At 36.5% G+C, this 16,331-nt stretch overlaps 1 protein-coding gene across 1 annotated transcript in view; it reads left to right on the top strand.

The window, feature by feature from the left end:
- LOC137638603 (tubulin polyglutamylase ttll-5-like) overlaps positions 1-15,760 on the top strand; it is a 194,022-nt gene extending 178,262 nt beyond the window's left edge. Inside the window, exons 3-8 of the mRNA XM_068370826.1 lie at positions 1,545-1,648; positions 2,741-2,987; positions 3,144-3,301; positions 13,021-13,139; positions 13,496-13,665; positions 13,942-15,760. Coding sequence (XP_068226927.1) covers positions 1,545-1,648; positions 2,741-2,987; positions 3,144-3,301; positions 13,021-13,139; positions 13,496-13,665; positions 13,942-14,946 — 1,803 coding nt within the window. The 3' untranslated portion in view covers positions 14,947-15,760. The remainder of the gene's footprint in view (positions 1-1,544; positions 1,649-2,740; positions 2,988-3,143; positions 3,302-13,020; positions 13,140-13,495; positions 13,666-13,941) is intronic.
- Positions 15,761-16,331: the final 571 nt, after the last annotated feature.

Consider the following 16,331-nt stretch of genomic DNA (forward strand, 5'->3'; position numbering starts at 1 on the left):
GTTTCCAATAGGCTACCACAACTCTTACACTGCTCGCACTACCGCCCTACGGGGTTTCATATATATTGACATTGTAGGTTATTATAACAAAGATTATAAGAAGCACCATTACTACGTATAAACTGACTGTTGTGGCCTATTGGCAACGTCTCTGTCTGGTCATCGGCAGACTATGGTTTGAGTCCCTTTCAAACTCTTTAGTTCCTTTAGTGTTTGCAACCTCAACATCCTTGTGAGCTAAGGATAGGGGATTTGGGAGAGACTATATGTCTACCTGCTGAGTTTTCAGCAGCCATTGCATGGTCCTCCCTGGTCCTAGTTTGGGTGGAAATGGAGCTTGTACGCTATCATGTGATTAATCTCTATGGCAATGTCACTGTCCCTTGCCTTAGACATGAGCGGCCTTTAAACCTTTAAATAGTCTGTTCACTACGGTGACTAACATGCAATGCTTAGTTGCACCACGAGCCAGAGCATAATTGCAAATTCGATATGCATAGATGAGCCTCTCCAGTCCCGCAATCTGAGAGATCGTGACAAATAAAAGCCAAATCTTGATGACCGAGCTTCATGGTGCACCAAGAAACCATTACTCAGGTCATCGTTAAATGCTCTGACGATATTGCTTCCTCGTCTGTCAGAATAGAATATTATTGTGGCTGCTGTTACACTCAAGACATGGTCTAGTGGAACGATGTCTCGTTTAATGAACAGTTGATGTGACAGTTTTACATTCATAGATATCGTCACGCCACGTGGGTCCCATTAGATTCTTAAAGATGTGGAGTTGCTTTTCTTTCTAATATTGTATCTTCTCTGCAAATGCAGAATTACTCGTTAGTTTCTTGTAAAGCTATTTTAATATTATAAACCTTCAGTCAATATTTATAACGTTATTCTACTTATAAATTTAGGCGTTTAAAACTGTTAATTATACAAAGAAAACAATATGTAGCAACTGAGATGGTCACAGACAGATAATGATGTTAAATATCACTTACAGTACAATGAAAAAAAGAAATGTATAAATGAAATATCAAAATCTCCGGCCAAAAAAAGAAAAAAATTAATTCGAGTAAACGTAGTCATCAGCATCACGAAATTATAGTTGTGAAGTTTATATACTGTTAATCTTTACTATGTCTGGTCACCTGTTTGTATTTCTATCTACATATCTTATTATTCATTTTACCTATAAAATTTCTCCTAATTGCTACATACTTCACCTACCGAGGAATTTCAGTTATTAGTCTTGGGAATATTACCAACCCACATTAAATGTCTGTATTAACACAGCACCTTTCATATTAAGCATAATAGCAAAATTTCACAATTACAACTAAACTAGTAAGAATTTATAACCCTTCAGATTCATAGGTTTATCTGCATTCTATATTAACATTGTGGTTTTAGGAACATCATGGGTTTGCAATGAACCAGCATTGTTACTCTAGATCTATACTGTACTGAATTTCATAGGACTGATCTTCCTATTTAGAATTGCCTCTTGTAAAATTATCTAACTTTGCGTCAACCATTTACAGGTAATAAATCACATCCCAAGAGCAAACGGACTTTGCAAGAAGGACAGCCTTGCGCGATCTTTGCAGAAGATGAAACACGTTTTTGGGTCGATATTCGACTTCATGTAAGTTTAATCTGTACATATCAATTAAAATTCAGGTATATTTTACATAGCTTTTTGTTTTTAATCTATACTTAAAAACCAAAATTTTTGTCCAACTTCTTTCAGCTAAACTCAATATTCTTGAACCACCTGGAAGAGTACATTCCGTAATACATTCACCTGGTAACCTCTTTTAGTTTTACAAAATATTCTAAACGTTCAGAATGAGATAGGTCTACACTTCAGAAGCTATCAATACACTTTCTCATTGTGGTTTACCGGCGTAAATTCAGCGATACACTCACCTGGTAACCTTAGCCAAATCTCTTGAACTCGCATGTCCTTACCCACCACGGTTGTTGTAATTCATGATGGATCTGAGAACGAAAACAAAAACAATTAGAAATATATTCTATGTATGACAAATACCAACCACCGGTGATAGGTATCCTAAAAACCAATGACAGTTTACGATTCAAAAGAAAAAAAAAATAAACAAAGGTACTTTCAAATTAATAAATCCCAACATTACACGAATTAATCATTCAATAAATACACCTTAATGCATATCACTTTAATAACATAAGCAATTAAATCCTGATCAAGAGCAAAATAAGGATAATTCGTCAAGGAAAATTTACCCTCTTTATTTACCTTATTTACAGTGGCTTCACAGTCATTTTATTATGCATTTCAAGGCATTCAGCATTTAGGCCTTACAAAGATGATAATCTGAAGCAAGTATGAAGAGAACTGATTTAAGATGAAGAAAAAATGTCAGATTATGTGTGATTATACATACATAATACATACATATATATATATATATATATATATATATATATATATATATATATATATATATATATATATATATATATATATATATATGTATATATATATATATATATATATATATATATATATTTATATATACTAGAGAGAGAGAGAGAGAGAGAGAGAGAGAGAGAGAGAGAGAGAGAGAGAGAGAGAGAGAGAGAGAGAGAACCATAATTTTCTCACCCGATTGTTCTTTTATTTTTTAAATAAGGAAAACAGAAAAACTAACCAATAAAAGACGTCAACCATCCTTCCCTTCTCTTATTTCCAAAGACCGGCTACCTACCTCCTACCCTGCGAGTACACAAAACTGGTCGCCGAGTATACACGTCTTATGTATCACCAGAATAAAGCGGACCAGAGTGCCAAAAACCAGGCTGCACTAGGTCAGCACATAGGCCTAGGTGTCTCCTCCACCCTGCAACCTTCTGGGCAAATGTCAGTGGATAACACACCCCAGAACATTTGGATCTGCAAACCTATAGGAAGTTCTCAGGGTCGGGGCATAACTATCTTCCAGGTAAGATATTCCTTCACGATTTCAAACGCTTCAATTGATAATAGTAATGTCCTCGATTATTCTAAAGTTTGCTTTTAAGTGATGTTGTAAATTTGGGTTCAAATTGTACTGTAACTACCGAACAAAATTCTGAGTAAAAGTTTCCTTCTTCTGCAGGATCTCCATGAACTGAGTTACGGATCAAGTGCTGTCGTCCAGCGGTATATAGGTAATCCACTTCTTGTAGGTGGATACAAGTGTGATGTCCGCCTCTACGTCTTGGTCACTTCGTTTCTTCCATTGACCGTCTACATGTATACCGAAGGCATCGTAAGGTAGTGTTATTTATTACAATAATCCACAACTTTCATGATGAAGTAGAGGAAAGTAGATTTTCCTTTTTAGAATCTATTACTATCTCAAACTTTTTATCTACGAAAGTAAACGAATTAGATTTCCAGATAACTTTGGAAAAAATTAAAATCAGATGCACAAATCAATTCCCTAAGTGTTAGATTGGATTGGAATTCAGCCATATGGCCCTATGGTGGAGAAGGAGGGGTGGGGCATGTCATTTAGTGCCCAGTACAACTGGAGTTAACACCTGCAGCTGCAATACGAACTAAACGCTGAGTGGTTGGGCAGGAAGATAGAAGGAAGGAACAGGAAAAAGTGTTAGACTAAAAACTGAGTAGGCTATAGCTAAAGACCCTGTGGTAAGGCCCATATGGAACCATGGGAGTTTTACTTGTTTACCATGCAGTCTGATTATCGTTCATCATCAATTTCAGCCTTAACATGTGTCATTGTTACCTACTTCCAGATTACTTTCAATCTTTTTAACTGGAAAACAGGGCAGTTTTATTATGTCGAAGATTTCATTGGCCATATACTATTGCCTTGAAAATGAACACTGCAATATTTCTGTTACATCAAATTATTTAATTTATTAGCGAATTATTCTGTTGACACTCAAAACAAGTCTTGGGTCTGTTATACATTTCTATATAAAACTTAAATACTATCTATTTATAGACATAACTTTGAGACTGCTGAATATTTCAAATATATTTTTTTAATGAAAATCAAAACCGTTCGCATTAACCCCCAAAAATTTTTAAGTCAAAATTATTAAATGTATACTGTTCCAATAAACCACATCATTACCAATCATCATTAATACACAGATGTCAGATTTACGAGATATACTATGCACATGATTATATTCATCATAACAAAACTTGATGGGTTAAATAACTGGCCCCGATATATTTTTTGAAATTTGTACAAACTTCGAAGATTTATCCACAGATAACCACACTGATCATAAGGAAAAAGAGCTGGCAGCTCACAATCGATATAAATTATGTTAATTTTATCAAATGAGAGCATTCCATTAGAATCATCAATAGATTTATAAGTTGTCATAGTATTTCACACATATGTAAACAGTTTCCCCCCAATGTTAAAAGTTTGTGTCAAATTTGAACAGTCTGTGCCAATCTGAACAGATTGTGTCAAATCTGAACAGATTGTGTCAAATCTGAGCAGACTGTGCCAAATCTGAACAGACTGTGCCAAATCTGAACAGACTGTGCCAAATCTGAACAAATTGTGCCAAGTCTGAACAAATTGTGCCAAGTCTGAACAAATTGTGCCAAGTCTGAACAGTATGGGTCAAATCTGGACAGTACGAGTTAAATCTAAACAGTTTGGGCAAACCCTGAACAGCATCAACCAAATATGTACGATTTGTGCCAAAGCTGAACTATTTGCGTCAAAACAGAAGTGTAGTGCCAAATATGAACAGTTTGGGTTGGATCATTTTGATAGATTAGGGGCTATTTAGCCCGGTAATGGGGCTTGTTAGGCCATTCAGCACCCAAGGTGCATTTAGAGAAAATCCTTGAAACACTACGAGGTAAAATTGAAGAGGTTGGACAACAGCATGGAAGAGAGCGAGCAGGAACTGAGGTTAAGTAGGATGTAAAGCATGGGCAGATAGGGGACCACGAGAGGCACTGCCCCGTATGATGTGAACAGTTTGTGCCAAATCTGAAGAGTCTGAGCTAGATCTGAACAGTTATACCAAATCAGAACGGTCTGTGACAAATATGAATTGTCTGAGCTAGATCTGAACAGTTTATACCAAATTTGAATAGTTTGTACCAAATTTGAAGAGTCTGAGCTAGATCTGAACAGTTTATACCAAATCAGAGCAGTCAGTGCCAAACCTGAACTATCTGTACCAAATCTGAAGAGTCTGAGCTAGATCTAAACAGTTTATCCTAAATCTGAATAGTCTGTGCCAGATCTGAAGAGTGAGCTAGATCTGAACAGCTTATACCAAATCAGAACAGTCAGGGCCAAACCTGAACAGTCTGTGCCAAATCTGAAGAATCTGAGCTAGATCTGAACAGCTTATACCAAATCTGAATAATCTGTGCCAAATCTGAAGAGCCTGGGGTAGATCTGAACAGTTTATACCAAATCAGAACTGTCAGTGCCAAACCTGAACTATCTGTGCCAAATCTGAAGAGTCTGAGCTAGATCTAAACAGTTTATGCCAAATCTGAACAGTCTGTGCCAAATCGAATAGTTTCTGCCAAGTTTAAATAATTTCAGGATTCTTTTTTTTTAGTTTTAAAACAAAATTGGCCAACTTCAACAAACTTCCCAAATCAATCAAAATTTTGGCCAATGTACACAATTTTCAGACTATCCAACAACTTTATGGGTCTGAGTGCAGGTGTTTATATTCCAGTCTAATTTTGTCAGAAAATTGCAATAATTAGTGCTAGTGTTTCCTTCCCTGTGCACTCATCATTTATTCCGTTGTTCACGATCAAGATGGAGAGCAAGAGGCCAGCTAAAAACAGACTCAAAGTAATTTCCCCCCCCCCCAAAAAAAAAAAAAACACTTTTAACGTGTTACTTTCAGAGTAAGATACCTTCCAACGATTTGTGTATAAAACTGATCTATTGACAAAAAAAAAGAAAATCACTAATAAAAAAAACAGATTCCATAATTCGATACTGAAAGTCTAAGGTATAATTTGAAGGTTAATATATACTTTAATTGCAAGAGAAGCTTGACCGATTAGTGACAGAATTTGGAGGGTATGAGATAGAAAGAAGGAAGTTGAGAGTTAATGTGGGTAAAAAAAGTAAGGTTATGAGATGTGCAAGAAGGGAAGGTGGTGGGAGGTTGAATTTATGTTGAATGGAGAGTTACTTGAGGAGGTGGATCAGTTTAAGTACTTGGGGCCTGTTGTTACAGCAAATGGTGGAGTGAAGTAGATGTACGTCAGAAAGTGAATGAAAGATGCAAAGTGTTGGGGGCAGTGAAGGGAGTGGTAAAGAATAGAGGGTTGGGCATGAATGTAAAGAGTTCTGTATGAGAAAGTGAATGTACCAACGGTGATGTATGGATCGGAGTTGTGGGGAATGAAAATGACGTAGAGACAGAAATTGAATGTGTTTCAGATGAAGTGTCTGAGGAGTGTGGCTGGTGTATCTCGAGTAGACAGGGTTAGGAACGAAGTAGTGAGGGTGAGAACGGGTGTAAGAAATGAGTTAGCAGCTAGAGTGGATATGAATGTGTTGAGGTGGTTTGGCCATGTTAAAAGAGTGGAAATGGCTGTCTGCTAAAGAAGGTGATGAATACAAGAGTTGATGGGAGAAGTACAAGAGGAAGTCCAAGGTTTGGGTGGATGGATGGATGGAGTGAAGAAAGCTCTGGGTGATAGGAATGGCGAGCGATTGTGACGCTGTTCCGGTAGGCCCTAGTGCTTCCTCCGGTCGCCTCTGATGACCGCGGAGGTAGCAGCAGTAGGGGATTCAACGTTAAGAAGCTTCATCTATGGTGGATAACGGGGGAGGATGGGCTGTGGCACCCTAGCAGTACCAGCCGAACTTGGTTGAGTCCCCTTTTTATCATTTGTTTGTTGTCGGCTACCCCACAAAATTGGGGGAAATGCCTTGGTATGTGGATGGATGGACAAGCGAAACTGGAATTTGCTATAAGAAATTGACAAGTGCGCTGGCTAGTTTGGCATTTCTCTCTATGTGCTTAATGGGACTGGGGCATAATAACTTGCGTATCGGTCGATTTTTAAAATGTGAAATCTAATTCTTTCTCTACCTGCATCGTTTACATTTGGGAGATTGATGGAGAGTTATTGCGCATGCGTAGCTTGCATTTTCTTTTGCCAGCCTTTTTTTTTTTTTTTTTTTTTTTTTTTTGCATGACAATCATTACCGGGCCTTTTTAACCAATTACGAGCTTCCAAAATCTATGTACAAGTTCCCTGGTGTTTTACTTCAAAAGACCTTTTTTCTCTCTCTCCACTTCAGTTTAAACTTAACCGACATCTAGAAATTTATGGAGCTGATGTAAGGGCAAGGCGAAGCCTCGACCTGAACCTTTAATGTTTTTTTTTTTTTTTCCTAATTTGGTGTAATTTCAATGTTGTCGGCAATTGATTATAATGAAAATGCTTTACATTCAGTGAATAGATTGTTGCCACGTGAAAGTAAAAAAATATCCCCGAAATAATGACCCACGGGGCTAGCGTGCACAGGTCGACATGTGGCCCAGCGCTTGCCAAAACATAGGAGATGTAACGTTAATTTTGCGAGCATAGCGAACACGGCGAACCAAAAAACATTAGAAGGACGTGAAGTGAATCATAAATTATTATGATACTTTAATTTACAGCCACTTATTTTTCCAACTGGTTATCTTATGTTTGTTTGCATTTCGAGCCATTATTATTTTTGAAAATTACTCGGTTTTTGGGGGGGCGTTTCTCCACCCCAAAAGAGTAAACAACCCGGTTTCAAATTAATGTCCCCCATATTGTCTTTATATAATGGGGCCCAAAACCTCATAAAAGAATGGTTTGCCCCAATAATCATGGTCAGAAATTCATAAAATACAAGATAGCAAGTAGGAAAAATATATGGTTCATGTATTTGGATAGAAATTGAACTATCATATAATTACAAATTTGAACACTTGACAAATATATTTTACGTCAAAAGTACAGTCTCCTTACAGTTACTATATTATGCATGCAAAGGAAGTTCTATTTCCCTTGCCATATGTTTACGTAAATTCAAAGTTTCCCTCCCTATGAAGATATTCTAATTTCATTTTGACCTTTAGGCTACCAATTCTCTCTTGGTCTACAGTAGACAATATACCGTTCCCTGGAGAGAGAGGATAAGCTTGCAAAGTATTATTTAGTTCTACCTAAAGAGAAACTTTACTTACATTTGAATTCAAAACACAAATATAATTGCCAACGTAATGTCATGGAGTCAACCTGGTCTTGTCTCCCTTCCTGTGTGGCCGAAGTTACAGGGAGTCGTATTAAGCCATTATTTAATGGTAAACGCAAAAACTTTTTTAAATTCAAAACGTTAAATTTATTACTTATTACACTACAAACTTTCACTGCAAGGGTAATAATGTTGTGTCGCACTGATAATGATAAATATACTGCAAAAGTAGGCTACACAAACAATTGTTATTCCAATCAATTAAAGGTTAAAACAAACCAAAATAAACAAGCAACTCTATAAAATGGTGTAAGATAACTACTACGGAATACATACCTTTTAATTCACTGCCAGCTCTTACACGGAAACGCTAAAATACCGAGTCTTGCATTTGTCACTGTTTACACAAAATATCAAAATCCAAGAATGAATGGCAGTAGTCGTCTTTACTGCGTCCTTAACACTTCACGAAACGAACTGTAGATGGCAGCAAAATGGAAAGTGTTACACTATTGTGTTTTCCAATATTTACCTCCTTGATGTGATTAGAATATTTATACCAAAATGGTGATATTTATATTTAAAATTTACCATTCTGTTGAAATAACATCACAATTATTAGTTCAAGCGTAAGAATTTAGAGTATGTAACCACGACATACTATACCAAGTGTTTTCAGAAAGAGTGTCGGTCGCGAATTTAATGTAAGAGCATATTCCGCCTGTTATCACATTATCAAAATTTGTAGGGAATGTATTTTGCCACCTTTTCTTATTCATTTTCAATTAATAGTCGGAAGTAGCGTATTTAACCTTTAAGGAGAAAAGGTAATGATATTTTTCAAGTTGTCGCTAAAAGATTAATATATTAACTTAAACAATCGAAGTAGCTTGAATTAAACAAGCTATTTAACGGCATACAGTGTTCCAAATATCTAAGCCAGACAAAAATAAAATTTGTTTTGATATATTCCGTATAAAAATTTACTGTAAACGAATAAACTTTGTTTCTTTTGCATTACCATTAGGCCAAGGGGAAGGTATCTTATAATGGTTTGAATTTTCCTTTTAAAGAGCAACATTGGAAACAATTATTTTACGTTTACTTGGAGAATAATTGATGTTGGTCAAGGGAATGTTCAAGTTATTTAAATTTATAATTTAATTATATTCAACTCATTTTAAATTATGTGTGCTTCTTGGTTGCAAACTTACTTTCGGGACGTACATCCGGTCTGTTTCTTCTTCAATTGCACAAACAATGGTTTATTGAAAGACTTAATATTTTCGGTGATCAGTCTGATCTTGAAAAATGTTTCATTTAATCTAACCAGTTTCGAATAATGTTCTCATGTCTGGTCTTCAGCTGCTGACTCTCACCTTAATTTGTTGGATAGGAATTCGCGCTTTATCAATTTACTTATTCCTGACCTGGATATTAATCTGTGGCATCGCCATTCAGTTAGTTCATTATTCATGTTTCAAAAAAATTTTCATGCCTCAGGTCATCCATTGCATTTAGATTTCCCTAGACAGTACGATCCCGTATGCAGGAATTCTAACTGTTGTACCTTCTCCACCAAAAGGCACAACACTACACAAAAGTCTAGAAGTTTTATTCCATCTGTAACCAGACTGTAGAATGATCTTCCTAATCGGGTGGTTGAATCAGTGGAACTAGTAGTTCAAACATTTTGTAAATTCTTTTTTGTGGAACAGATTGACGTATGTCTCGTTTTATATTTTATTTATGACTGATCTATTTTAACGTTGTTACTGACCCTAAAATATTTTATATTTTTCATTCATCACTTATATTATAGTTTATTTGTCATTCCTTTATTTCCTTTCTTCGCTGGGCTATTTTCCCTGTTGGTGCCATAGGCTTGGGCTAGTAGCATGCTACTTTTCCAACTAGGATTGTAGCCTGGATAATGATAATAATAATGATTTTAATTTCTATTTTTCTAATAGGAGATAACAATGACAGATGAAGTTTCCATAGGTAAAATAGAAAGTGAGTCGATTCCAGGATAAGATGATAACAATGCCGTTAAACATTTTATTTTGATCATTTATACGGGAAATAGTTCCTCATGGATACCACGTGGATGTAGAGAATGATAGTTAACATTTGATAATTCCAAAAAGTATTTACATCTCATTCCCTACAGCTGATTTATAAACTCAAGCAGCTATTTCACCTATCTAAAAGCACATCTCTCCATTTTTATCAGTCTTAGATAAAAAAAAATTGAGTTAAGATAAAATTAGCATAATTACTAATATTGGCCATATTGTATCTCAAGAAAACTCTCCAAAGAATAGATTATCGCCAAGTTCTTCTTCTTCTTTTTCCTCCTCTTCTTCTTCCACACCGTTATCCCTACATTAAGGGGTCAGTTACCTATTGCGCCCACTCCAGTGCCCTCTATTAAAGGCATCCTCTTCCACCAAACCTCTTCTCTCCATATCATCCATCACCTTATCTCGCTATCTAATTCTCTGCCTCTCTCTTGATCTCCCCGAAGCCCTCCTCACTCCCTCTACACCTTTCATCCTCAACACGTGGCCACACCATCTCAGTTGTGACACTCTTATCATCTCTGTAATATCTACTACACCGGCAATTCTTATTTCATCATTTTCCAATCTTTCAAGCAGTGATATTCCCATAGTCTACCTTACCATTCTCATCTCTATTCTCTCGAGTTTTACTTCCTCTTTTCGTCTTAAAGCCCAAGCTTTTTTTATCCATTAATCATCTCTGGTCTTATTACTGTGCTATAGATCTTGACTTTTACTTTGATTTGCATTTTCCTATCACATACCACTCCTGCTACCTCTCTCCACTTTCCCAATACTGTTTCTATCCTATTCTCAACTTCAGCCTCACATCCTCCCTCTGATTAATAGTAGATCCCAAGTATCTAAATTGTTCTACCTGTAATATAACTGCTCCTCTACATTCATGTATGGCTATCCTGCCCCTACCTTCCTTACTGCACACCATAGCTTCAGTCTTATCCACATTTACCCTCAATCCACCCCTTTCCAAAGTCTCTTGCCACGCTGCCACCTTTCTCTGTAATTATTCATAATTTTCAGCAGTAATCACCAAATCATCATTTCTGATCCCTTCACTTACCCATCTAAGCCCAACACAAATAAAAAGCGGGCTTAATGCTGATCCCTGGTGTAACCCAACACTATCTTCAAAGGTTTCTGTTTCTCCAATAGATGTCATTACTTCAGTCCTTGTTCATTTGTATATTATCTCTACCATTCTAACCAACTTCTCCGGGACTTTCCTCTTCCTCAAGCACCAAAACATCATTTTTCTTGGTAGTCTATCATAAGCCTTCTCTAAATCTACAAAAGCACAGAAGAGATTCTGGTTTCCCTCTAGTCTCTTTTCCTGTTACTGCCTTATTATAAAGATGGCATCTATAATCCCTCTCTCCCTCATGAATCCATATATCTGTTTCCCAATCCTTACTCTCTCTCTCTCTCTCTCTCTCTCTCTCTCTCTCTCTCTCTCTCTCTCTCTCTCTCTCTCTCTCTATATATATATATATATATATGTATATATATATATATATATATATATATATATATATATATATATATATATATATATAAAACACTTTCAAACCATGGTCTGTTACTTTAATTCCCCTTTAGTTACCACATTCCATGATGCCACATTTCTGCTTAAATATAAATACCTATAGACTCTTCTCTCATTTTTTAGGCATTATTTCCTCTTCCCATTTTGCTCTCAATAAATCAAAAGCATTCATCCTTCCCCCTCTGTAGCTAGTATGTTGACCATTTCAATTTGAAACTCTGATGGGCCTGGTGCTTTACCATTCTTCAATTTACTCAATCACCGCTTCACGTTTGTATTCTATATCGCCATCACTGGCCCTTCCACTCTTTGAGTTTCCCCCAGCTCCTTTTTCTCATTTTCAGTTTTCAAAAGCTGCTTATAATATTTTCTTCATCTCCTTTTAATGTCATCATCCTTATACAATATGTTTCCATCTCTATCACTGATGCCTAGCAGTTGCCCAAAATCCTGTCTTTACTTTTCCTCGAGTTTGAAATAATTATAGATATCCTTTTTTCCTTCCTTTGTTCCTAGCCTTTTATTTAACTACTCTACCACTCTTCCAATAGCTATACCTACTTTCCTCCTAGAATCTTTTTCCTCTTATCTGTACTGTTCCTCTGCTCAATATGCCTGTCTTATTTTCCAGTCTTTAGATGCTTTTGATTTCTTTAATTGATTCTTGCACCTCCATTCCATCACCACTTTTCTCCTTTCGATACGCCATATCCGCTGGTTCTTCCCACTAATTACGCTGCTTCTCCTACACATATCCTTTCATACCCAACCAAGTACAGCATTTTCCACTCCGTTACCCTTTCCCATCTCTAAGCTCAACCTTTCCAGTCGTCTGTTTTTCACAATCTTCCTAAATTGCTCACGCTTTTCTCCTTCAAGGTCCCAAACCTTGATTCTAGATATCCTCTTTCTCTTCTTGGGTTTTCTACCTCTCATTTTAAAATCCATCATTACCAGTCTATCACCAAGATGGATGTTGACAAATACCTTCTTCTTCGATTAATTACCTTAACATTTCCATGTCATTTGAAAATAGAAAACCAGTTCTTTGACAACAAACTTCAGACTTTACCTAAATAGATGAAACAAAGAAGAAAACTGAAATGTCATCAAACTATCACTGATTTACTGTTTTTAGGTTTGGAACTGAAAAATACAACTTATCATCCCTTGACAACATCTTCAGCCATCTTACCAATACTTCACTCAATAAACTGGCTCCCGGATACAGAACCGAGAAGGAAAGAGTCGGGGCAGGTAAGAATCCATTTCTGAAAACATTACAAAGGATTTACTGTCAACGCTTCCTGTTTCAGATCTTGATTGGCTCTGGTGTTTTTTTCAGTCATACCAGTTTTCTGTCTTTAAAATTTTACAGGGTATGTTATTTAAAGATATTTAATGCAAATGGTGTTTAAATACATCGCTGCACAATAAGTACCATTCTGTCAACATTTTACAATAGAATATGCAGCGTCTGTTGAAGATGTCAAACTTAACGAAATTAAAAGCAGTACTTAGGAGCTAAAACGTTTGGATTTCCTTTGATGTTGATAACATCAAAAAAAGAAATGTCCAATTTACAATAACTATTAACATCGTCTTCCTTTCAGGGTGCAAATGGACAGTTCGAGAACTCCGGCGTTACTTAGATAGCACTGGCCAGCGCGACTGGCTGCTGTGGCAACGTGTATGTGTCATGGTTTCCCTGACCCTTATAACACAAGTTGGTCATGTTCCCCATCACCACAACTGCTTCGAACTCTATGGTTTTGATATTCTGGTATGCAATCCTCATCTTATGTAAAGCTAACTTAAAAAAATAAGTATGTTCATAAAATTTTAGTCAATAGGAAAGTGCTTTGAAATGGCACTGGCTACTTCAATAAAATACTTCATTATCTTTTGTCTCTACCAATGTGGTTTGATCAAGTCCTCTTGTGGTTCTACATTTACTACTGAATTCAATTTATCTACCTATAACATTATAAAAGTTTGACATAGCTGTCTTTAACTACAAAAATACTGCTTAAGATTATTTTCTTACTTTCTTCAATAGATTGATGACACCCTAACACCAACTTTACTGGAAGTGAATCGATGCCCATCACTAAGTTATGACTGTGACGTTGATCGAGTGGTGAAAAAACCAATGCTGCATCATCTATTTGATCTTCTGGGTCCGCCCAAAATTTCTGAACCACTTGCACGAGCACTTAAGCCTCCAGTTCTCATCTTATTGACTCGCGACAAAAATCATAACAAGAAAGACGCTGAAAAGGAGATTGCTGTTATAAATAGTGATGTTTATAGTGCCTTTGAGTCACATAAGTATGATAAACTTATGGACAACGTTGAAATTTTCAAGCCCATTAAAAAGAAAAGAAATGCTAGAAGCAGTGTATGTGAAGACTGTGAAGACAGCTCGTACAGAATTACGGAGATTCCTTCTGAAACACGGTTCTCCTCTTCAGCTAGTTCTAGTGTCGAAAATCTGAGAGACAACAAAAAGGAATCATCGAAATCCTCTAACTCCAAAGCCTTGAGTACATCAAGCAGCTCTCGTGGTGTTGGTAGCCGGCGCCGTCGCTCTATATCTTCATTTTCTGGAACGTCTCATGACCCAATGGTACCTGAGGAACTCAGCCTCGATACTTTTGTCCCCGTGACCTTCAACACAACCTTCCAAAGGGTGCGTCGCCAGTTTCTTAACAGCCAAGGGGGTAAAAATTTCTCATCCCTGAGCAAAGTGGGCCGAGGACAATTTTTGGACCTCTCGGGGCGACCGCGACCACCATCATCCAGACGCGGTGATGGTCGAGGTCCCCAGCGATGTCCAGCTCGATGTGGAGACTGGGTGAGAATATTTCCTTACAATGCAGCAACACTGCATGCAAGCAAAGATCCCCTCTATACCAAGACCCTGGTAGCCGAACTTCACAAATATAAACGCTTGTGTGAAAAAGTGTTCAGAGAAAATCCCAGTGGCTCTGATGACTCCCTCAATGCATTGGTTCAGAAAATCTTGTGGAGAGATAATGTTATATGGATTCCGAAAACGTAACCTATATTGCTCTCTAGCATCTGATAAATGATGTAACTAGATATAGTTTTAGAAAAATAGACATTAGCTTAATTGAAACATCTGTATTGCCCCTATCTCATAGTTTAAGCCATATGACCACTGCCAAACCATCTTACTTATATATGTAGCTTATATAAGCTAGATAATCTCACGTGATTTTGTGCCTTTCCATGGGAAGTCCATTTGAGAGATGGACTATTTAGTGATATTTTATGAGTTTCCCATTGAACTAGGTATTTAGGATATAGTGACTGATATTAAGTGTTGGTAAAAGCCATATTAGTTACTTACAAGTCCCTCATGATAATCTAACAATGACAGAGAAGCTAATAAAATGCTTTTGGAATCAACTTCATCCTTTTTTTTTCGAATTATATACAATGCAAATTAATTCGGATTTAACCAAAAGCATGTAACATTCTATAGGCATGAACCTGTTATTTGATATTTCTAGTGTGCTTCAAGGCCACAAAGATTTTTGGTGACTAACATTATGACGTAGCCTTTCTTCAGTTTGCCTTGGAAATTTCAGTATTTTACGTCATCTGCTAAAGTTGGTAAGAATTGAAAAAAAAGGTAGAATACTGGGACTGTTTTTCTTCTATACTGCCACAAACTTCCACTTTCTTCCTCGATATACGTATGTCAAACGAACAGAAATAGTCTAAGAGTTCACCATGGCTAAGTGTTCAGTTAAACAGCACTATGAATTGTGTTGTGAATGATAACGCTACCCTGTCTTTTGGGGGTGGAAGCTATGGTGTTAGAATTAGTAAAATCTGATTAGCCTATATCATAGTTACTCTGCTTTTTTCGAATCCTGTATGTATGACCGATTTTGGTGTCAAAGGTTACTGATGTAATTACAAATAGCTCTGCAAGACTAGAACTAAACTTCCTTGACATAGCTATAATAGACTGTAAAGACGGCAGTGCAGTATAGAAATTCTTGCATAATTAACAAATAACAGAGCGATTGCTTCTTTCAGTATATTTAGAAACAATGACAATCATTCACTCATTTTATTTATGGCCGCAATTGCGAAATCCACTGTATATAAATACATATAGACAATTTTATTCACGATAAAAGCTGTTAAATTCAAATTACTAGATAGAATAAGAGTTCCATCGACGCTATTTATGTATATTTTGCCTTTCAAAAGGCATAGTATTTCTTTGCATTGCTGCAATCAGGCAATACATGGCTTAGCTTTCTGAATGGAAACAATAATAGGTAATTGCCTCATATTCATCATTTATGATAAACAATACAATGTCTCCCATATATTACATGTTAAGAGTCAGTAAGCGTGTTATTGACTATCCTTAGATTTATTGTTTAGTTTAGCTAAATCACAGGA

The sequence above is a fragment of the Palaemon carinicauda genome, chromosome 1, assembly GCF_036898095.1.
Source record: "Palaemon carinicauda isolate YSFRI2023 chromosome 1, ASM3689809v2, whole genome shotgun sequence".
In the NCBI taxonomy this organism is placed as follows: domain Eukaryota; kingdom Metazoa; phylum Arthropoda; class Malacostraca; order Decapoda; family Palaemonidae; genus Palaemon; species Palaemon carinicauda.